The sequence below is a fragment of the Copadichromis virginalis genome, linkage group LG23 (assembly GCF_057382275.1).
Source record: "Copadichromis virginalis isolate Kocher_CV1m ecotype Utaka linkage group LG23, C_Virginalis_male_GT1.1, whole genome shotgun sequence".
Taxonomy (NCBI): Eukaryota; Metazoa; Chordata; class Actinopteri; order Cichliformes; family Cichlidae; genus Copadichromis; species Copadichromis virginalis.
Genome location: NC_140639.1, coordinates 36,985,828 through 37,008,159, shown reverse-complemented (window position 1 = coordinate 37,008,159; position 22,332 = coordinate 36,985,828). Strand labels below are relative to the sequence as shown.

General features: G+C 42.4%; 2 protein-coding genes across 2 annotated transcripts; both read left to right on the top strand.

Annotated features, from left to right (window-relative positions):
- The first annotated feature begins 4,392 nt into the window (after positions 1–4,392).
- Positions 4,393–13,910, top strand: cldn10e (claudin 10e). Its single transcript, XM_085448885.1, has 5 exons — positions 4,393–4,896; positions 4,994–5,155; positions 5,795–5,876; positions 5,978–6,091; positions 13,014–13,910. The coding sequence occupies exons 1-5, from the start codon at positions 4,665–4,667 to the stop codon at positions 13,405–13,407; spliced, it is 984 nt and encodes a 327-aa protein (XP_085305011.1). The 5' UTR covers positions 4,393–4,664; the 3' UTR covers positions 13,408–13,910.
- Positions 13,911–18,543: 4,633 nt separating this feature from the next.
- cldn10d (claudin 10d) lies at positions 18,544–20,326 on the top strand. Its single transcript, XM_085448886.1, has 5 exons — positions 18,544–18,909; positions 19,106–19,267; positions 19,357–19,438; positions 19,542–19,649; positions 19,785–20,326. The coding sequence occupies exons 1-5, from the start codon at positions 18,678–18,680 to the stop codon at positions 19,975–19,977; spliced, it is 777 nt and encodes a 258-aa protein (XP_085305012.1). The 5' UTR covers positions 18,544–18,677; the 3' UTR covers positions 19,978–20,326.
- Positions 20,327–22,332: the final 2,006 nt, after the last annotated feature.

The window sequence follows — 22,332 nt, the reverse complement described above, 5'->3', positions numbered from 1 at the left end:
AGGTACACAATATGCTTGTTAAGTCAACCAATCATATGGGAGCAACCTAATGCTCAAACATCAGAATGGGGGAAAATTGTGTTTTAGGTGGCATTGAACATGGCATTGTTGTCTGCTGTTGGTGCTAGACATGCCAGTCTGAGTATTTCAAGAATTTCTCGTGTACTGGGATTTACCACAAAACCATTTCTAGGATTTACAGCAAATGGTCTGAAAAAGAGAAAAGATACAGTGAGGAGCAGTTCTCTGGGAAAAAAATGCCTTGTTAATGCCAGATATCAGAAAAAAACTGATAGGAAGGAATCTAGTATTTGGAAGGTCAGCACATGCATATAGGTTTATAATGGGAGGTTCTACTTGAATTGTTGGTTTTGCACCATTTCAATAAACAGCAGCAAACAGTATAGGGTAGCTGTGATCTCAGTGTTAATGTTAATGTCTGCTTTAGTATACTAGCATTTGTCAGAAGCATCTAAAACACACAATGTGGGTTATAAACCAGTGGACTGGCAGAATTAATACAGTTTGGTATGTTTTTCTTTTTTTAAGTTATTTTTTTCATTTTTTCTGTACAGTCTAAATATCCTGCAGGTTTTAAGAAACAAAGTAACATATATTTCTGTATATGTCTGAAAGCCCATATAAAGAAAAGAGGACATTTGGGAGAGTTTGGCTAGTGAATTGTAAAAGTTGCAGGCTCAGGCGTTAGGCCTATTAAGTACCTACAAGGGGAGGGACTTTTCAGGGTTGATGGCTGGGAATCTAATTTAAAGCTAATTTAAACCATCTTTCATAAAGATATTAAGGCTGCCCAGCCTCCAAAATATCAGTATATTTCTCTACCACACTAACAATAACTTTAATATAAGCTGGGTGAACTTTGGAACAAAAAAAGAGCTCTTTCATCTGAACTAAAAGAACATTCATCACTCCCCGGAACTCTCATTACCTCAGATTTAAGTCTAATTAGAGCAGCACAAAGACGCTATGCTGTAATTATGCAGCCCGCCACACAGTGAGGTCCTGGCAAAATTACTAATAACTAGCAGCTTAAATGCCGGAGGCAAAATTGAGAAGAATGCTTCAAGCAGCTTTATTACATATTTCAAGAAGACTTGTAAAGGTCACTCTTTTAGTTGAAATATCAAGCAATGTGATCTCATACGTTGCTTGTTATAATTTTTATACATAAAGTCTGATTTTATTATTTCAAAAATCAGCGGGCCAGAATAGCATCAGTTTAAGGGACAGTTTATCAATCTTTTGACTTATTGGTAGGGACTACCTGAGATAGACTGGAGGATCTGCCTCTCTCCCTATAACAGCTGGCACAGGCTCCAGCAGCCAACCAACCCAGAATTAGGTAAGTGGAAGAAAACAGACGGATGGAAGTGTTGTGGCTTGTGTGACTCAGTGTGTTTTTGAGGTTGATTCTAAGTGATTCTTGTTTTTTTTTTTTAGTGTTTATATTGTTGTTATATATTTTTCTCCTTTAGTATATTCAGTCCCTAGTTTCTTTAGCGTTTCATTCCTGTTACATCAATTCTCCTTTATTAATATCATTTATGTGGGACCCCATATGGAAAAGAAATAGAAAAAACTTATAAAAGACTTGCATCAGATGTGGCCTACTTCATATAGTGAATCATATAAGGCTTATATGATTTACTCATGAAAGTGGCCACTTTCATATATTGTTTTAGTAAGTATCCAAAACATACAAGTTTCATTTATATAATTTTTTATATATATCTGTTTTCACTCTTGTATGTTTTTCACACAAGTTTCACACAAGACAGATAGAAACTTTATAATATATATATATATATATATATATATATATATATATATATATATATATATATATATATATATATATTATCTTTTCCATATGCAACAGGCCATGTGTCTGTGGTTTCCCCATATATATGAGGAAGAATTTCATGAATCTGAATTTAAGGCAAATTGGCAAAAATAACTCCCTGTCTGTTGCATAAATTCAATTCAGTTTCATTTCAATGTTATTTATATAGTTGCATATCACATTAACAGTTGTCTCAAGGCACGTCATCCCATAAACTGTCATGTCCTTTATAGAAATGAGGCGGAATCCAATCACAATGAGAAATGTTTTTCTGATGTGCTTTGTAAAAGCACATCAATATTGTACATTTACATTACCCCTACACATCCACAACTTGGTTAAGAAGCACATCATCATTCTAGAGTTCCCATTATGAGGTAATTGCATGAAGTTAAGAATTGGAAAGTAAAATCTGGAAAATTAAGAGGTCCGGAGCTCAGCTTGTGCTGTAACTCATAGCATCTCAGTCTAACACACTATGGTTGGAAAGCGGGATTATATGTACCAAAAATCGAAAGGGTAACTGGTTAAGCACTTATAATAAAATATAGATGCCAGACATCGGTATGTACTAAAGGCACACTGTCTCATTATGGCTGGCAATGGAGAAATATTAAAACATGACATGTCAAAAAAGAAAGAAAAAAATTCTGCTAGACACAAATCCATTTGTACTTGGTTTATAGCCAGAGTCAAACAAAACTGGGAACCTTTGTTACCATTTTGTGAATCAAAATGGGGATCAGTTTGAAATAGTTATTTGCTAACATTTAATTTTGCAGCATTTCTGCCTCTATCACATAGCACAGTATAGAGTGTGGAAAGAGTGAGGGTGGATGAGTGTAGCTTTTGGTATATTGGTCACCGACTATGGTTCCGAATTATGACATATCCGGTTGTTCAGTGATGACGCGACGAATCCTACTTCCGGGGCTAAAGTAGTCTGCGTTTAATATGGCTTTTGTGTTGTTAACATGTTTAATGTTATGTATTTTCTTCTATTTGATCTCAAAAAGCTCCTAAAACAGTCAGTGATCACTGTTGACCTCCCTCGGCTTTTATTACTGCTAATCATTTATTTAAGCTCAGTTTTTAAAACCTTAGGATGTAACTACAGCCCAGCCCATGCAGCAGTATATGAATGACTAACCTCGTATTGTGGATGGATTATCTCAGTTGTTCTCCTGGCTGAAGTTTGGTCCTTTTACAGCATCCTGCCATGCGATTACATTTGTTCATGTCCACCGAGAACACTCACGTTAACTTTTATCAAGTGGAAAAAAAAGTTAGCTTGTTTATATTATGCTAACATAGCTGTGTCGCTAGTGGTCACGTAGCACATCATTATATACCAGCTAGCTCAACTTCAGTAACCCTACAAACGTCACTGCTGTTTAGTTTTCTGTCTTCATTTATGCTGGAAGTGATAGCAGAGCTGTACGTTTTAATTTGTTTCCAAAACCCCGCAGTCAGGACATGCTATATTGTCTGTGAAGGTTCTCAGTCATCCAGGTCATCGTAGGCAAAGGAGCTTGCAAGGAAAGCGTCTGGACTTCTTTAAGTTACTTGAAGACGTTTCACCTCTCATCCGAGAAGCTTCTTCAGTTCTAAGGTCAAATGGTGGAGAGTCCCAGATATAAACCTAGTGGGAGTATCCCACTAGGTTTATCACACCTTGGCTCAGGCGATTAGAGGATCATTAGGGGGTCCTTTTGTCCCTCTGTGGGGGGATACTCCCACTAGGTTTATATCTGGGACTCTCCACCATTTGACCTTAGAACTGAAGAAGCTTCTCGGATGAGAGGTGAAACGTCTTCAAGTAACTTAAAGAAGTCCAGACGCTTTCCTTGCAAGCTCCTTTGACATGCTATATTGTATTTAGATAGAAGCTAGCGAGCTAACTCCCTGCTAACTTCTAACTCCGTTAAATGTCATAAATTCAGTTTTCATGGATGCCTGGATGTTAAACTCAATTGTTACACCTGGTAGAGCAGAACGCTGATCATTTTATTAAAGATGAAAGACTTTAGACAGTTTTTCAACTCTCAGTAATGCCATAGTGATCGTTTGATATATGGACCTGCAGCGGGGTTTAGGTCCAGACACGGCTAGTGACGTCAGACTGAACAATCGGATTATTGAAAAAAATATCAAGCTAGACCTTTACATCCTTAGTCTGGCAACCCTTCCTTAAATTGTACCGTTTGACCCAGCAGTTGTGGAAGATGCAGAAGAAGTAAAGAAATATTCTAAAATCTCTCTTTTAATTAGGTAACCTTTCCTATTCATTATTTTAAGGTTTTGTGATGTTTTTAAATTCCATGCTTTTTAGCTATATTATGGAGGGAACTTAAAAAGCCTGATATAAAAACAAATCTCAGTATTAATTATGAATTAGAAAAGAAAACGCCTCATGCTATAAATAGGTCCTTCTTCTTTTAAGCTGTCTGAAAACAGTGGATATGTCTCCGGTAATTTGAGATACATGCTAAGGTAAGCAATCTCAGACCCATGAGGACCTGCATTACTGCTTTATCCCACACAGACATGCAAAAAGAAATATCTGGATAACAACACCACACATCCCCTTTTTTAAACACGATATTCACTTCTCTCTGAGAAGAGCATTTGTTTGAGTTTGGAGACCGAGGACTGCTTGAATCACCAACTACCATCTTAAAAATTAAAAAAGAAACTCAACAAACTGGTGGTTTGCAGTTGGGTGAAAAAGGATTCAAGCTTAAATAAACAAAAGCTTCTGGGTCAGAAATCTAGAAAGGAAACAACAACAATCCATACAATGAAAATTCGAGTGGTTCAGATCTGGGGGTTCCTGATGACGGTACTGGGTTGGATCTTTGTGGCCTGCACTATGGCAATGGAGGGCTGGAAGATTGCCTCCGTTGGGGGCATGGGAGGTTCGGCTGTCATCAAGGTAGCCTGGCACTGGACTAGTCTGTGGAGATCTTGTTTTACAGACTCAACTGCTGTCACCAACTGTAAGGATTTCCCTGTACTCTGGTCTGTGGAAGGTATGTCAACATATTCAGTATTCAAGCTGTATTTATTCTCATTTGCAAATCAAGAATGTTTATATAAACCTTTGTCTGTCCTTTATTGTCACTCTAGACTATGTCCAAATAGTGAGAGCCCTGTTGATGTCGGCTCTTTCTGTAGGCATGCTGGGGTTTGTACTTAGTCTGCTGGGTATGGAGTGCACCTACATTGGAGGAAAAGTACAATCAAAATACAAGAAGATCTACATTGGTGGATGTTGCCACATCATCAGTGGTAAATGTCTAACTTTAATTACTATAAAATCATAGGGTGTGAATACCATATTATCACTCTTTTAGAAGGGAGGGCTTCTAAAAGTACACAAAGGGATGGCTTTGTGTACTTAAGTTCTATTCATTGTCTGCTCATGGATTTTGCTGGTTAATTTATGTCAAGGCTGGATAAAGGTAACTTACTGTTGACATTCAGCACAGTAACTTAATATCCTTTTTGAAGCGTTTACCACTGAACCATGAAATAATTGCCAGAATATTCAAGTTTTTACCTCTGCCAGGCAGTTATGATTTTGGTAGGATGCATGAGATTCCTTCTGTCTGTAAATATGATAACTTGAACAATTCTGAATGAATTCTGATGAAACGTTGTAGGGATGTCATCATCAAACAATCCATTAAAACATGGCCCAAATCGACCAAGGTCTTAAAGGTCAATTAATGAGTAATTGGTTGAAAACTGACAAAATATAATTTTGCATCTATGACTCTTAGATTACATTTCACATCTGCCTTTCTTTCAAGCTGACCCCAAAATGTATTATATATCTTATGCATACAAACATATGTTGCATATGCAATATGCATAGCAGCCAGTGTAACTTTTGACTCTATTTTTTTAAATTTGATTTGCATTCAGGAGTGCTGTCCACATCTGGGTATGGTGTCTATGCACAGTATGTCTATGCAATACATATTGACCCTGGTCCCACTGGACTCCAGTAAGTAACCATAGTTACACAGAATAAATGTTAACCGACATTGAATAAAACGGAAATTTTAAAATTATGATCTCAGCATCTCTCTGGTTTGCAACCAACAGGTTTAACCTTGGCACCCCAATATTTCTTGGCTGGGTGGGCTCAGCCTTTCACATCACTGGTGGTGCCTTTTATCTATGGTCAGTGTGCACACCGCTCTGTGGAAGAGAGAAAAAGTAAGTGCTTGGACAGTATAGAAGAGAAATGTAGCTTCCAGGTAGGAAAAATGAGGCCAATGCTTTCTATCTGAAGGCCATTAAATGGTTGTAAAAATGGTGGTTGCAAAAAGAAGTCCTGTATAAGTCTATGGGAAAACGGCTTTCCATGCTAACCTCTGTTAACATTACCTGCCAAGTGTATGGGCTCAATCACTAATTTTAAGTCTTAATAATATATGTCTATTTTGCAACTTTGTCAAAATTGAGGATCATTTGTGTTATGAATCAACACACTTAATGGCAAACAACTTGTTACACAGTCAGACCTGTCTAGGGATGGGAATTGATAAGATTTTCACGATTCTGATTCCATTTTCGATTCTGTTTAACGGTTCGATTCTTTATCGATTCTCTTATCAATTTTTAAAAAAATAAGGAGAACACTAAGGTTGATTAGCTTAGAACTGTGTTTTATATCTTCTCTTGAACAAGATAGAAATTTAAGAGTAACATGGCCTTACAAACCCAACAGTGAGATCTTTAGAGATCCACAGCCTACTGCTCTTCAATGTGGTGTCACAGGGTCCCCAGGAAAAAAAATTGTAAATGTAAAATAATAAAATAAATATTCTTCTGTAGCAATAACAAAGTATAACATAAATTATGCTGTAGTAAATACACAAGAATATCCAGTAATGTCCCTGCCTACAATTAAACACATTCACTTACCGAAAATCAGAGGGATATACTGTGGCAAATGGGTGCAAGCCTTTTACCACAAACTTAGTCACTGCTTGGTGACATTCGTCTATCCTGGCCTGAAAGGAGACGCTACCGGTAGACTGCAGCGAGAACTGCCAGCATCTGAGCCTCATGGTCACCTAAATGCAGCGCACAGTAATGGCAGGTTTTGTAATAAGGCAGATCGCGCTAACATAATATGCACTGTTAGTTGATTATTTACCTGCCGCATTAACGGGAGAGGACGTTCAAACGTTACCGCTGCTGCTGGGTTGAGTCCGGAGCGGAATTAAAAACACGACATTCATTTAAGGTCATCGCTTGTTTTGTGAGCAAATGCTTTTGCATCTTTGTAGTGTTTCCTCCCTTAAATGAAATATCTACTTTGCAAGTATTGCAAGTTGCCCTGCTGTCATCCGTTCTCGTAAAGTATAACCAAACTTTTGAGCGTTTGAGCCGCCATGTTTCCTGCCAGGTCATGTGGGGTGACTGAAATCGACAAGGGAATTGTTTGCAAAAATGCCAAACAATTACAAGGAATTGAAACAGTGGGAACCGGTTCTCAACAAGACCCGGGTTTCGATACCCATCCCTAGACCTGCCCCTCTTTGTCAAATCTGGTATTTGGTAAGGGTAGTTCAATAAGGAGAGATCATTTGAAAGAATGAACACGAGAAATGACAAATTTGGCGGTTTGTCTACAATGGCTCGTCTTAGCGGAACAGAAAGGGAGAATGAGAATGAGATTTAAACTACACAGCATGAGTGCTGATTGGCTTGGAGAAAGCCAGGAGAGTGTTACTGGACTAGACCAGTGATGACAAACACCTTGACAACATGATAAAGTTGGAGTGATAAAGCTTTAATTTAGCCAGCAGAACCTGGGAGCAGACAGATGAGAGACCATAGATTGTCCTTAAAGAACTTATGCAGAAGCTTATTTCAATAAAGAGAGATTATTTGAAAGAATGAACGTAATTTATTAATGAACAGAAATTAGATAGGGGTATTGCATGATTAGACTACAATGGTCCGTCTTGGCAGAACAGAACCCCAGCTGTGAAAGGGGATAGAGCAAGATCCCAAAAGAAAAAAAAGATCTTACTGCAGCAGAGTTCTGGCCCATGGGAAAGGAAACCTATGCATGTAAGGAGTAATGCATGGCATGGCAAGGCATAGGAAGCATAAGCACAGAGAAGAGCAACAACAACAGACCACCCAAAATACCAGCATGAGTTCTGGGCCTGGCAGTGGCCCTCCAATGGCAGGCTATGTTTGCCATTTGATTGGAAGGGAAAACTGAGGGATATCAAAGGCCAGAGAGGTTGAGCTTGGGTTAAGGCCCTGGGCTGCAGATAGCTGACAGAACAGAGAACCTGCAAAGACTGAAAATGCAAGCGGTAAGAGCAGCGTTGGCACAGGGCTTCTGATAATTGACAGAATAGAAAGGCTACAAAGGCTGAAAGTTGCAGCACAGGAGAGAAGAGCCGACAATAATGCTCGGGGCCGCTGATGGCCCACAGAGAGAAAAAAAGGCTACGAAAGGCTGAGAGTTGCAAGGAACAGTGGAGAGAAGACACTGCATTAAGGCTTGTGCTGCTGTAGGCCAGTAGAGAGCACACAGAACATAATGAGGCAAAGAGTTAGGAGTGGGAGTAAGAGTAAGACTTTTATACCACCACCAGCTCGATGCCGACTGAATTTAGACTTGGTAACTTAGAAAAGTAAGGCAGAAGATGTGCAAATGATTTGGAGATGAGTGGAAGGAAAGCTGTTTTGAATTATAAGGACTTACCTTACAACATTAAGCCTCCTAGGCAACTTTGATGTGTTTGGCGCTACACGACTGAGGGTGGAAAGAAAGGCTTGTAAGGCTGATAGAGCAGCACCTACCAACCTATTTAGTGAAGATCTTTGAAATGAAACAGTAGAGATAGAGCTATTACCAATTCTAAATGCAGGACTTTTCCAAGATGTTAATGGAAAGAGTTACTGTATAGAGGCCAAGGAGATGCTGCTAAAATGGCAGATAATACAGGGATCCACGTGACTTTATAAGAACCATGCTTGAATCATTCCTGTGGAGGACAGGAAACATCAGAAACTCAGAAGGACTACTCCCGCTAACGATTACCAATGCTGGTACCCCCAAAACCTGAAGAGTTGTGCTAAATGTTTAGAGCACTGAAAACAGAAGAATGATGAAGACAGAAAAAGGACATGCCATTTAAAATAATGAGCAGGTATGCCAAAACCTCCGAGGCAGAAGCCTAAATGTGTCACGGCGGGGTGCGCCGATGTGTGCGGAAACAGGACCCAAAAGCAGATGATGACGAGGAATAGTAATGATTAACAGAAAAGTGAACCTTTATTGCGATGACGGCAGGAAATGAACCAAGAGACCAAAGTAAACAGGCAAAACACTAAGAAACAAAACACTGAACTGACAAAACACTAAGAAACAAAACACTAAAGGTACTAAGACCAAAAACTATAACTATGACCGAGGTGGAAAAACAAGGCCAAAAAAAACCAAAAACAAAACGTCCATCAAAATCACAGGAGCGCAGGGAACAGTTCATGACTCCTCAGGGGGCCGACCCGGAGGGTGACGGTCCAGAAAATCATAGTTCATGTGATCAGGGGGCCGGCCCGGAGGCCAACGGCACAGAAGTCCATGGTCGAACAGTTCCGGGGGCCGTCCGTGCGGACGGCAATGGTGGCGACATGGAAACCGTTCAGGGGGCCGACCGTGCGGACGGCAAAGGTGGCGACATGGAAACCGTTCAGGGGGCCGACCGTGCGGACGGCAACGGCGTAGAAACAGTTCAGGCGGCCGGCCGTGCGGAAGGCGGCGGCGGCGCCCAAGTGTCAGGCGTACCGGCCGAGGCTTGGAGGGCACAGGACCAGGTGACGCTAAAACAGAGGCTGAGGCCGGACCAGGCGTAGCAGAAGCACAGGCAGAGGCCGGACCAGGCGTAGCAGAAGCACAGGCAGAGGCCGGACCAGGCGTAGCAGAAGCACAGGCAGAGGACGGACCAGGCGAGGCTGAAGACTCTGACGAGGACGGACCAGGCGAGGCTGAAGACGAGGACGGACCAGGCGAGGCTGAAGACGAGGACGGACCAGGCAAGGCTGAAGTCAAGGACGGACCAGGCGAGGCTGAAGACTCTGACGGACCAGGCGAGGCTGAAGACTCTGACGAAGACGGACCAGGCGAGGCTGAAGACTCTGACGAGGACGGACCAGGCGAGGCTGAAGACTCTGACGAGGACGGACCAGGCGAGGACGAAGACTCTGACGAGGACGGACCAGGCGAGGACGAAGACTCTGAGGCTGAAGCCGAGGCCGGACCAGGCGAGGACGAAGACTCTGAGGCTGAAGCCGGAGCCGGACCAGGTGGAGCAGGAGCAGCTGATGCAGAAGCCGGACCAGGCGAGGACGAAGACTCTGAGGCTGAAGCCGAGGCCGGACCAGGCGAGGACGAAGACTCTGAGGCTGAAGCCGGAGCCGGACCAGGTGGAGCAGGAGCAGCTGATGCCGGAGCCGGACCAGGTGGAGCAGGAGCAGCTGATGCAGAAGCCGGACCAGGCGAGGATGAAGACTCTGAGGCTGAAGCCGGACCAGGCGAGGACGAAGGCTCTGAGGCTGCGGCTGACGAAGCACAGGCTGGAGCTGCGGCTGACGAAGCACAGGCTGGAGCTGCGGCTGACGAAGCACAGGCTGGAGCTGGTCCTGGCGTAGCAGAGGCAGAACCAGGTGACAGTGAGGCAGCCACAGGTGGTGAAGCAGAAGGTGGCCAGACGGGCTCCTCAGGCCCTCCAGCTGACGAAGCATGAGGCTGAACGGGCTCCTCGGGCCCGCCAGCAGACGTGGCGTGAGGCTGGACGGGCTCCTCGGGCCCGCCAGCAGACGTGGCGTGAGGCTGGACATGGCGAGGCTGATGTGGTTCTCCTGAACCTTCAGCAGACGAAACATGAAGCTGGCTGGGTTCTCCCGAACCTCCAGCAGACGAGACATGAAGCTGGCTGGGTTCTCCCGAACCTCCAGCAAGTGAAGCATGAAGCTGGCTGGATTCTTCTGAACCTCCAGCAGACGAAGCATGAAGCTGGCTGGGTTCTCCTGAACCTCCAGCAAACGAAACATGAGGCTGGCTGGGTTCTCCTGAACCTCCAGCAGAGGAAGCATGAAGCTGGCTGGGTTCTCCTGAACCTCCAGCAGACGAAGCATGAAGCTGGCTGGGTTCTCCTGAACCTCCAGCAGACGAAACATGAGGCTGGCTGGGTTCTCCTGAACCTCCAGCAGACAGAACATGAAGCTGGCTGGGTTCTCCTGAACCTCCAGCAAATGAAGCATGAAGCTGGCTGGGTTCTCCTGAACCTCCAGCAGACGAAACATGAGGCCGGACGGGCTCCCCGGGCCCTCCGGCTGACACTGAAATTGGCCGCACCAGCTGTACCTCCGTCTCTGGCTCCAGACCGGCCTGGATAGCAGTACCACAGCAGCTTAGCTGAGCCTGATGGCTAGCTTTTCCAGGGCAAACAGTCACTGTATAGCCGGGCTCATTAACCGGAAAAGTAGTGTCAATTTCAACAACTTCCTGAGAGAAAACATGAGGAGCCAAAATGTAATCACTCACTTGCGTTTGTGATACGGAGCGTCGGTGGCGCGCACGCCGCTTTTTCTTAGGAGTGGAAGACGGCGGAGCGATGGGTGGAAGTCCCTGGTAACTCCGAGGTCCCCCGAGAGCCAGTCGAGTTCCCCGGAAAGAGTGCTCGTGCTCCGGAATGAGCCACGGCTTCCACCGGAGCTCCTCCTCCAAGAGAGCGCAGAATATAGACTGGCGCTCGTCGTCGTCCAAGTCTATGGTGTGCGGCGCTTCCTCGCGCTGAACTGTGACAGGAGTATGGCGAGACTGTGATGAGGGCGTGGAAACTGGTGAGCTGAGAGGTGGTGACGCTGCGGCGAATCTCAGCGAACCGACACGAACACACTCAGGTTCCGGAGGCAGCAATGGAGATGACTGATTGTGGGGTTGTTGTGACTGGTGGGTGCTGGAAGCCATTTCCTGACTCGACAGTCCCTGGGCCTGCAGCATCTCCTTTATCCTCGTAAAGGCATCAACGATGGCAGGTGAGTCCGGGAGCTGGAGAAGGCGGGGATCCCTCTCCATAATAGCTTCAGCAGCGTTGATCATTACTAGCTTGCTCTTCAAATCGGGCGCTGTAAAGAAGCGGTCGAGGATCGCTTGGATCCGAGCAGTCTCCTCCAGACACTCGGTGAGAGCAGAATCCGCTGGGTCCATGACTGGTCAGTTCGTTCTGTCACGGCGGGGTGCGCCGATGTGTGCGGAAACAGGACCCAAAAGCAGATGATGACGAGGAATAGTAATGATTAACAGAAAAGTGAACCTTTATTGCGATGACGGCAGGAAATGAACCAAGAGACCAAAGTAAACAGGCAAAACACTAAGAAACAAAACACTGAACTGACAAAACACTAAGAAACAAAACACTAAAGGTACTAAGACCAAAAACTATAACTATGACCGAGGTGGAAAAATAAACAGGCTATGACTATGACTCTGGTGAGAATAAACAGACGAACTGACAATGGCATGAAGAAAACAAAAGGCTTAAATACAGACATGAGGTGATCAGGGGAAGTGGCGACACATGAGGAAACAGCTGACTGACATGAATCTAATGACAGGACCAGGAGGAGTGAAACTAAATACAATGACCAAAGAACACATGACACTGTCAGAATAAAACAGGAAACACTAAAACTAGACATGACAATACAAACTTAACATACCAAATACGTGATGAATAATGCAAGAACTCAAACAGAAAACCCAGGAACAATAACTGCCTAAACTAAAGGCAAATAGGAAATACCACAAAACTAACAACATCTCAAAAAATGAGAACAATACAAAGAAAGCTCAAAGTGCTGGGTCGGAGACCCAGCCTGTGACAAAATGACCAAAAGTAGTAGAAGTGCCATGAAGAGCCAGGATGAATAATCGAAAGTAAATGTGTATGACTTGAAAGAAGGCAAATAATAATAAATAATAATTAAAAACATCAACAGTTTGGCTGACCTATCAATTAATACTAATTTGTTTTTTATTATGTCTTGCTTAGTGGAACATGTAACTGTCATGTTTGACAATAATGTGCATCTCCTTCCTTAGGGTGGTTGTCAAGGGATTGCCAGACCCATTGCAAAACAAGTCCACCACATCTCTGTCCACAGTGTCGGAAATCACATCCAAGACCAAACTGTCCTCTATTTCTGAGCTATTATCAAGGTCGGAGGGCTCAGATTTATCTAGCATTGCCTCAAGATCCAGACGCACGACCAAGTCAGGGCGTTCCACCCAGTCAGAAAGGTCTGAAAGGTTTGAGCTGAAGACAGATTTAGGATCAAGATCTGGGTCACAGTCTGGCCTCTCTTCAAGGTCTAGCCTATCAAGTCTGTCAGAAGTGAGGAGTGGCAGGAACAGCCATAGAAGCAGGGCACAAACCTCTATGTCAGGCACTTTAGGGAGTGAGATTGCACCATATGTCAAAAACTCTTATATTTGAACAAATATCAATTATTAGGTAAAAAAAAAACTTCAGAGCATGTGATGACCAAGCAGTCAGATACTTCAATATTTTAATATGTGGTATAAATTGCATTCTTATCATTGCTGGTGTATTGCATATATTTACCAAATGAAAGGGATGTGGAGGAGACCGGGTCAGATCCTGGGGCTACTGCTTAGCATACTAGGCTGGATGTTTGTGGGTTGCACACTTGCTATGGCCTACTGGAGGTAGGCTGCTTCACATTAGAGGAAATAAATAGAACAATTAATGTGATTTCATCTATAGCTAGAGACTTCTGATGGACAGAAAATAAAAAGTGCAGACTGTTAGTTAATAAATAGTGGATATGTGGTGGGATTAAATAAGTTGATGCTTCTTCCTTCTCCTTTTTGAACATGTAAGTTATAATTATTATTGCTTTGTTTTCGTTTTGTTTGCTTTGTCTTTTTCCCTCTTTTGTTGTTGTTATACTATTTTAACATGTTCAAAATAAAGATTCAGTACAATACAATACTTCTATCTCTGTCAATTGAGCATCGCACCTTGTGGAAAATCTTGAAAACAAAGTGTTTAGTGTTAGAATATCCAGACACTGCAACTGCTATATAGAAACCCAAGCAAAGATCACAGGCAACCAGTCCTTGCAGCATAGCCTTGACACAATGAACATAATACATTTCTTACCACATAATACAAAGCTGCTATCTTCTGTTTGTTATAAACACAGTTTATTCCTACAAGTCACAATAGAAAGTTAAAAGGGGTCAAATGGATAGAAATAATATGACCATAATCAAGCAGGAAAAAACAAACAAACAAAAAAAACCAATCAGTCAGTGCCTCCCACCTGACCCCTCAAATTAATCTTTAGTACAATAACAATTAAGCTCTGGAAAATGTTAGCTTCATGTTATAAATATTTTCTGAGTTGAACAACTCAGAGTACATAACAGTTGGTAAACATTTATAAAAACAAACAAACAAACAAAAAATAGCCTATTTGAGTAATGTTAGAAGTAAATGAATCTGTAAATGAAAAAATAAGAGTGGGTTTTATTAAGAAACTATATAAATGTGTGTGTGTGTGTGTGTGTGTGTGTGTGTGTGTGTGTGTGTGTGTGTGTGTGTTCATGTGTGTGTTCATGTGTGTGTGTGTGTGTGTGTTCGTGTGTGTGTGTGTGTATATATATATATACAACATACTAAAGGTAAAATTCATTTGAGGGCTATGTAGTGGAGTGCTTTGCAGTTGCTGTTCTTGTCACTTTAGCTACTAATCCTAATTTCCCTTGTTTTTAATCAACTGAGGGCTCCAGAAAAAAAATCTTAAAGTGTTATGCATTTCTTTTTAGTTTGCTTCCAAGGAGCACGACTTTCTTGTTGGTTTTTTTAAAGTGTTTCTGAGAAACTTCTCCAGGCTTTATGAAGGTCTTTCAAAGTTTTTCTTTGGACCTTTCGGTCTTTCACTTTTTCATTCATTCTCACATCAGTCCAAGGTTCAACAAACTTATCTGTTTGTTGAACCACTTAATGCTGACCTGAGAAACATTCAAGCATAAAAAAGGCAGCAAACTCAAGAAATGAAACAGTGCTGTGTCTACACACAAGGAACAACTTAAGATAAGATAAGATAAGATAAGATAACCTTTATTAGTCCCACACGTGGGAAATTTGTTTTGTCACAGCAGGAAGTGGACAGTGCAAAAGTTATGATGCAAAAATTAGAATACAATAAGAATAAATACAGTACACAGCTGTACAGAATAGAATAAAATAATATACTATATACAGTAGAATAAAATAGAATAAAAATATACAATAAGATAAAAATAGAATACGAATGCTATATACAACTGAGTAAAAATACAACGATGCCAGAAAAGATTATTGCACTTAGTGTTATTGCACATGTGTGGATGTGTGTGTTTGTTCAGTTAAAGTCTTTGTTGTGGAGTCTGACAGCAGTGGGGAGGAAAGACCTGCGAAATTTCTCCGTCCCACACCGTGGGTGCCGCAGTCTGCCACTAAAGGAGCTGCTCAGTGCTGTCACAGTCTGCTGCATGGGGTGGGAGACGTTGTCCAACAGGGATGACAGCTTAGCCGCCATTCTCCTGTCACTCACCACCTCCACTGGGTCCAGAGGGCATCCTAGAACAGAACTGGCCCTTCGGATCACCCTGTTCAGTCTCTTCCTGTCCCCAGCAGAGATGCTGCCGCCCCAGCAGACCACACCATAAAAGATAGCAGAAGCCACCACAGAGTCATAGAAGGTCTTCAGGAGTGGGCCCTCCACCCCAAACGACCTGAGTCTCCGCAGCAGCTACAGCCTGCTCTGCCCTTTCCTGTAGAGGGCGTCTGAGTTATGAGTCCAGTCCAGTCTGTTGTTCAGATGAACACCAAGGTACCTGTAGCTGTCCACAGCCTCAATGTCCATACCCTGGATGTTCAGTGGTTGCAGTGGAGAATGCTTGTGCCTGCGGAAGTCTACCACCAGTTCCTTGGTTTTACTGGCATTGATCTGGAGGTAGTTCAGCTGGCACCAGTCCACAAAGTCTTGAGTCAGTCCTCTGTACTCCTTGTCGTCCCCATCAGTGATGAGGCCGACTATTGCAGAGTCATCAGAGAACTTCTGCAGGAAGCACTGGGTGGAATTGTGGGAGAAGTCTGCAGTGTAGATGGTGAAGAGGAACGGAGCCAGAACCGTTCCCTGTGGGGCCCCCGTACTGCAGACGACCCTGTCCGACACACAGCCCTGAGTCCTCACATACTGTGGTCGGTCGGTGAGGTAGTCCAAAATCCAGGTAGTGAGGTGATGGTCCACTCCAGAGTTCTCCAGCTTGTCCTTCAGAACCGAGGGAAGAATGGTGTTGAAGGCACTGGAGAAATCAAAGAACATGATTCTCACAGTGCTTCCAGCGGTCTCCAGGTGAGCGAGGGAACGATGTAGGAGGTGAATGACGGCATCATCCGCTCCAATGCCAGGCTGGTAGGCAAACTGAAGTGGGTCCAGTGATGAGCTTGTTAGGCGCCGAAGCTGAGCCAGGACCAACCAACTTTGCCCATTTTAAATGGTATCTTTAGGCACTTTGTTATTAAGGCAGTCTATGGCAAAAACACTTAATTTGTTTCCATGTATTTAGCTGAAAACCTGTGAAAGATAAAACTTCTGATATTTCTGTGTGTGTTGCTTTAAATGTCATAGCCTTTTGTTTAATCTAATACTTATGAGTACCCTGAGTAAACACAATATGCTGGAATGGCCCTTTAAGAAAGAAGAAAATGAGGTGACCAAAGGAGAAAGAACGAAAAGTAAGCCTGCACTCTGACCCTGGTGTGCTATTTTGGGATAATATGTTATAATGAGGTCTTTAAGATATGGTGGGGCCTGACCATTCCGGACTTTGTCTCAGCACACCTTCAGGGAGTCAGGGAGCTTCTGCTGAGCAGTTTCTCCATTGGTTTGGCTGGCATAGTGATTGCATTTTTTGGATTGGAGTGCAGACACATTGGGGGAGACCAGAGAAGTATAAATGGGATCTGATAAACAGCATCTACTTTCCATGTGGTCGGCTGTGAGTATCATTTATTTGCATGTACAAAGCCTGAGCTGCAATTCAATTCAATTCAATTCAATTCAATTCAATTCAATTCAGTTCAATTCATACAGCGCCAAATCACAACAACAGTCGTCTCAAGGTGCTTCATATTGTAAGGTAGACCCATAGGATGACCCCCAAATGAGAAGGCACTTTGGCAACAGTGGGAAGGAAAAACTCCCTTTTAACAAGAAGAAAGCTCCAGCAGAACCAGGCTCAGGGAGGGGCGGGGCCATCTGCCATGACCGTTTGGGGTGAGAGAAGGAAGACAGGATAAAAGACACAATTTCAGAAGCTTCTCGGAACACCCACTTACTGGTTTGTTGTGTGTGTTTTTCCCCGTGTGTCATCAACTCTCCCTCATGCAGGTGTGTCAGGCATGGCTGCTTACTGTTTATACATAAACAACGTGGTCGAGTTGTTTTTACATAGACAAGCAGATCCATCGAAACTGAGGTAATGTGGTTTTTAAATCCCTCTCGTGAATTCTCACTCTAACTAGCTGTATAATTCACTGTGTAACTCCACACGTAGTTAACTATCCAAAAAGGTTGGTTTACTTAAATGTAAACCATATAAAATACTGTGCTTTGTTACCACTACTAGAATCAATGGGGGGGAAAAAACATTTAAAGCGTGAGGAAAATTCTTGATCCTCTCCCTCCATCAGACTGAAAGAGGAAGATAGAGAGATGTTTTGAGGAACTCATAACATTATGAGCAAGGAAAAGCTTAGATTCAGAAACATCATGCAAAAGCATCTCAACATTACTGAAGTAATGTAGGATGATCTTGTCAGTGAATGAAACAAAAGGCAGCCAACATTCAAAGAGCGTTGGAATGTCCTTGACGAAGCTTGGAGATCTATTCCAAAAGACTATTTACAGAAATGACAAGACAGCTTGGATAAGACAGTTCTGGCTGAATGCAGAATGCAATGACGGCAAATCGCATAAATGCATGTTTTATTTACAACAGCACGACATGAAACACTCAGACATAAAGTTAGGCAATGGTTCACCAAAATGCAGAAAACTATCTCTATAAATTTTGGAGGATTTTTTTATTATTTTCCCCAATTTTAAGTCGCAAAAGACTGCGATGTACTCAGAAACAACTTCATCCACAAACACAGGTTAAAGGTCTACCATTGCAAATAAGCCCCATATGAACATGATCCAGAAACCATGCTGTCTTCTGTTATTACACAATAACAGATATGAAACAATGAAAAACAAATACGTTTAACAATTTTGAAATCTGGGATCACCGTGAAACTTGAAAGTTATGAAATACCCCCCCCCCCCCCCCCCCACCCACCACACACACACACACACAACATCACACAAACAACAGTTAATGTTTAGTCATGAAAACCATGACTTTTACACATTTGACATCTGAGCAGGGAACCTAAACAAAGTAGAGGCACACCATGATGAAAAGGTTAAAACCAATGGCAGGCGTAATGCTGTTCCTGGTGGCAACATCAAAGGCGCTTACTGGACAAAACTATCTAAAAGATAAGATGAGCTCAAAGCATCCACACTGCTAGTCTGACACTTACACATCAGCAATGACACAAAGGAGGAGGCCCATTCACATTTCCTGCAGTGAGACCTTACTTTTTCAACTGTTACGAATTTTGGTCGAAGACCAGAATTCACCATGAAATACAGGACGGTGGTGATGTACGTGGAGATTGGCTGCTTCGTGTCCTGCTTATGTGGCTGGATTCTGGTCTCTTCAACTCTTCCCACAGAGTACTGGACTTTCTCAGAGGTGGGCACCGTAGTGCTGACCACCTCCAACTACTACTCCAACCTGTGGATGGACTGCATCTCAGACACCACGGGGGTGTCTGACTGCAAATACTACCCCTCCATGCTGGCCCTGCCTGGTAGGATATGCTGAGATCTTCAAAACTTTACAGTCTCTCTTTTTAATTTCTACTCAGCTGTTCCTTTAGCTCATTGCTATGTTTTTCTATGTTGAAGATACAATTTGAAGCAGAGAAATCATACAAATGTCTTTAGGTTATCTTAATAAAATGCACAACTGTTATGTTAACATAAACTGTATTTGTTTTCTTTCAGTGTTCTTGCACGCCTGCAGAGCACTGGCGGTCTGTGCTGTCATTACAGGCTTCTTCGGTGGCGTCCTCACACTCATAGGGATGAAATGTACTAAAATAGGTGGGACAGAGATTGTCAATTCAAGGGTGACATTTTCTGGTGCTATCACCTACCTGGCTTCAGGTAAACAATCCTTCAATACATATATGTTGGTTGATCAGTTTTCAAAATAGCCAAAAAGAGGTTTTAAAATACAGCCTCTTTTCTGGTAGGCGGCTGCGGCATGATCACCTACTCGTGGTGGGCTAACAGAGTCATAACTGAATTTAAGAATCCAAATTTCAGGTCACAGAAGTGAGTAATTTTCAAGTGGTATTCATATTATAGTAGCTGATTTTTAAAAATAGATATTAACTTTAAAAATCCATGCAATGAAACACATCTGCATTCACTTCAGGTTTGAACTTGGAGCGGCAATTTTTGTTGGCTGGGGAGGATCCCTTCTTCTTATTTGTGCAGGGGCAGTGCTGGCCTATTTGTCTGGGAAAGAAATCCTACCATCATGGTGAGTAAAATAAATAAGTCCTTAAAGGTTGTAAAGTGGTAACCTTTCTCTATTCGTGGCTGCCTGTATAGCAGGCCACAACTAGCAACCGATAACAGCTTGGATTACCTCACCTTGTGTCTCCTGTTTTTCTAGCATTAGTTCCACCCAAAGGCCACAGAGACCAGTTTCCTACACCACTGCCCGTACCAGACGTACATACATGATGCCGCCCCCATCCTCCAGAGTGACATTAGTACCCCCACTGTATAACAAAGGCATGGATGGCCGAACAACCAGAGCAACAAATAAGACAGATCAAACCTTGGGGAGAGACAGCTTCGTCTGAGCCAGAGGGAACCAAGAGTGAAGAGAACAGGAAACGTATGATTACCCATACAATATGAAGCTGTAGCATAAAGGAGAAATTGCTCTTACTGGTTGGTGTTGTAAATTACATTTGAGTCCACAAGGTGGACGAGGTGTATTTTGTATAAAAATTGGCCAACCTCCTCAAAATTCCATGTCTCCAATCCTCTTTGTACAAGTTCAGTTGCTAATATAAGTTATAAAATGTTTAACAATTGGCCTTTAATGTTTTACTGGTGCATTTCCTTACTTATAATATTCTGCACCAATTTTTCTGTTTGCAAGTTTTTTAATGCTTAAAATCTCTGCAATAAAGTTGTGTCCCTGAATTGCCTGTGCCACCAGTGACTCTTATGTAAATCCTTCTGAATGGGTCCCCTCATTGGGGACTCAATGAGGGGACCAATTCATCTTCATCTTTTTCTTGATATTTCAGAATGGCTAACTGATGTGTTAAAGCATAACATGTCCAACCTGTTACTCTTATTTACCATACAAACTGATCATTTTTGTAATTTTGATCAAGTGGTTGATAAGCATTTTAAAACTTCTTTTTGAGTTCTTCATGTTCATGCCTGGTTTGTGTTGTGGAAAAATAATTTGAGCCCCTCCCTGAGCCTGGTTTTGCCGGAGGGTTGTGAGAATCTGCCGGAGGTTTCTACCTCAAGCAGAAAGGGAGTTTTTTCTTTCCACTGTTGCCAAAGTGCTTGGTCATAGGGGATGTTGGGATTTCTGTATACTATTGTAGGGTATTTACCTTACAATATAAGGAAAGGTATATTATAAGAAAGCCCTCTGTAAAGCTAGAACATCTTACTATTCATCACTGATTGAAGAAAATAAGAGCAACCCCAGGTTTCTCTTCAGCACTGTAGCCAGGCTGACAAAAAGTCAGAGTACTGTTGAGCCAACCATCCCTTTAACATTAACTAGTAATGATTTCATGAACTTCTTCACAAATAAAATTTTAATCATTAGAGAAATTATTACTTAATTAATTACTAATTACTTCCTCCAAATAATCAACGTGTCTTTTAGACCCCATTTCTACAAAACTGCTCAAAGAAGTCCTGCCATTAATTAATGCTTCAATCATAAATATGATCAACCTATCTCTAATAATCGGCTATGTACCACAGGCCTTCAAGCTGGCTGTAGTTAAACCTTTACTCAAAAAGCCATCTCTAGACCCAGCTGTCTTAGCTAATTACAGGCCAATCTCCAACCTTCCTTTCATATCAAAAATCCTTGAAAGAGTAGTTGTCAAACAGCTAACAGATCATCTGCAGAGGAATGGTTTATTTGAAGAGTTTCAGTCAGGTTTCAGAGCTCAGCACAGCACAGAAACAGCTTTAGTGAAGGTTACAAATGATCTTCTTATGGGCTCTGACAGTGGACTCATCTCTGTGCTTGTCCTGCTAGACCTTAGTGCAGCATTCGATACTGTCGACCATAATATCCTATTAGAGTGATTAGAGCATGCTGTAGGTATTACAGGTACTGCACTGCAGTGGTTTGTATCATATCTATCTAATAGACTCCAATTTTTGCATGAGTCAAAAATGCAAGGTCAAAGGTCAACTATGGTGTTCCACAGGGTTCAGTGCTAGGACCAATTCTGTTTACATTATAAATGCTTCCCTTAGGCAGTATCATTAGAAGACGTAGCATACATTTTCACTGCTACGCAGATGACACCCAGCTCTATCTATCTATGAAGCCAGATAACACACACCAATTAGTTAAACTGCAGGAATGTCTTAAAGACATAAAGACCTGGATGGCCGCTAACTTTCTGCTTCTTAATTCAGATAAAACTGAGGTTATTGTACTCGGCCCTGAAAATCTTAGAAATATGGTATCTAACCAGATTCCTACTCTGGATGGCATTACCTTGGCCTCCAGTAATACTGTGAGGAAGCTTGGAGTCATTTTTGACCAAGAAAATATCTTGCGCAAATTCTCTAAAATTAGAAATATCCTGTCTCAGAGTGACACTGAAAAACTAGTTCATGCATTTATTACTTCCAGGCTGGACTACTGTAATTCATTATTATCAGAAATTCCCAAAAACTCCCTGAAAAGCCTTCAGCTAATCCAAAATGCTGCAGCAAGACTACTGGCAGGGACCAGAAAGAGAGAGCATATTTCTCCTGTTTTGGCTTCCCTTCATTGGCTCCCTGTTGAATTCAAAATCCTGCTCCTCACATACAAGGTCTTAAATAATCAGGCCCCATCTTATGACCTTGTAGTACCATATAACCCCATTAGAGCACTTCGCTCTCACACTGCAGGCCTACTTGTTGTTCCTAGAGTATTTAAAAGTAGAATGGGA

What these genes read in the sequence shown, in the direction of transcription:
- cldn10d (XM_085448886.1), top strand. Translation starts at nt 18,678, where the DNA reads ATGAAATACAGGACGGTGGTGATGTACGTGGAGATTGGCTGCTTCGTG. An exon ending in CTCCATGCTGGCCCTGCCTG is followed by an intron (nt 18,910 to 19,105) that starts GTAGGATATGCT and finishes GTTTTCTTTCAG; the next exon opens with TGTTCTTGCACGCCTGCAGA. An exon ending in AAAGAAATCCTACCATCATG is followed by an intron (nt 19,650 to 19,784) that starts GTGAGTAAAATA and finishes CTGTTTTTCTAG; the next exon opens with CATTAGTTCCACCCAAAGGC.
- cldn10e (XM_085448885.1), top strand. Translation starts at nt 4,665, where the DNA reads ATGAAAATTCGAGTGGTTCAGATCTGGGGGTTCCTGATGACGGTACTG. An exon ending in TGTACTCTGGTCTGTGGAAG is followed by an intron (nt 4,897 to 4,993) that starts GTATGTCAACAT and finishes TTGTCACTCTAG; the next exon opens with ACTATGTCCAAATAGTGAGA. An exon ending in CCTGGTCCCACTGGACTCCA is followed by an intron (nt 5,877 to 5,977) that starts GTAAGTAACCAT and finishes TGCAACCAACAG; the next exon opens with GTTTAACCTTGGCACCCCAA.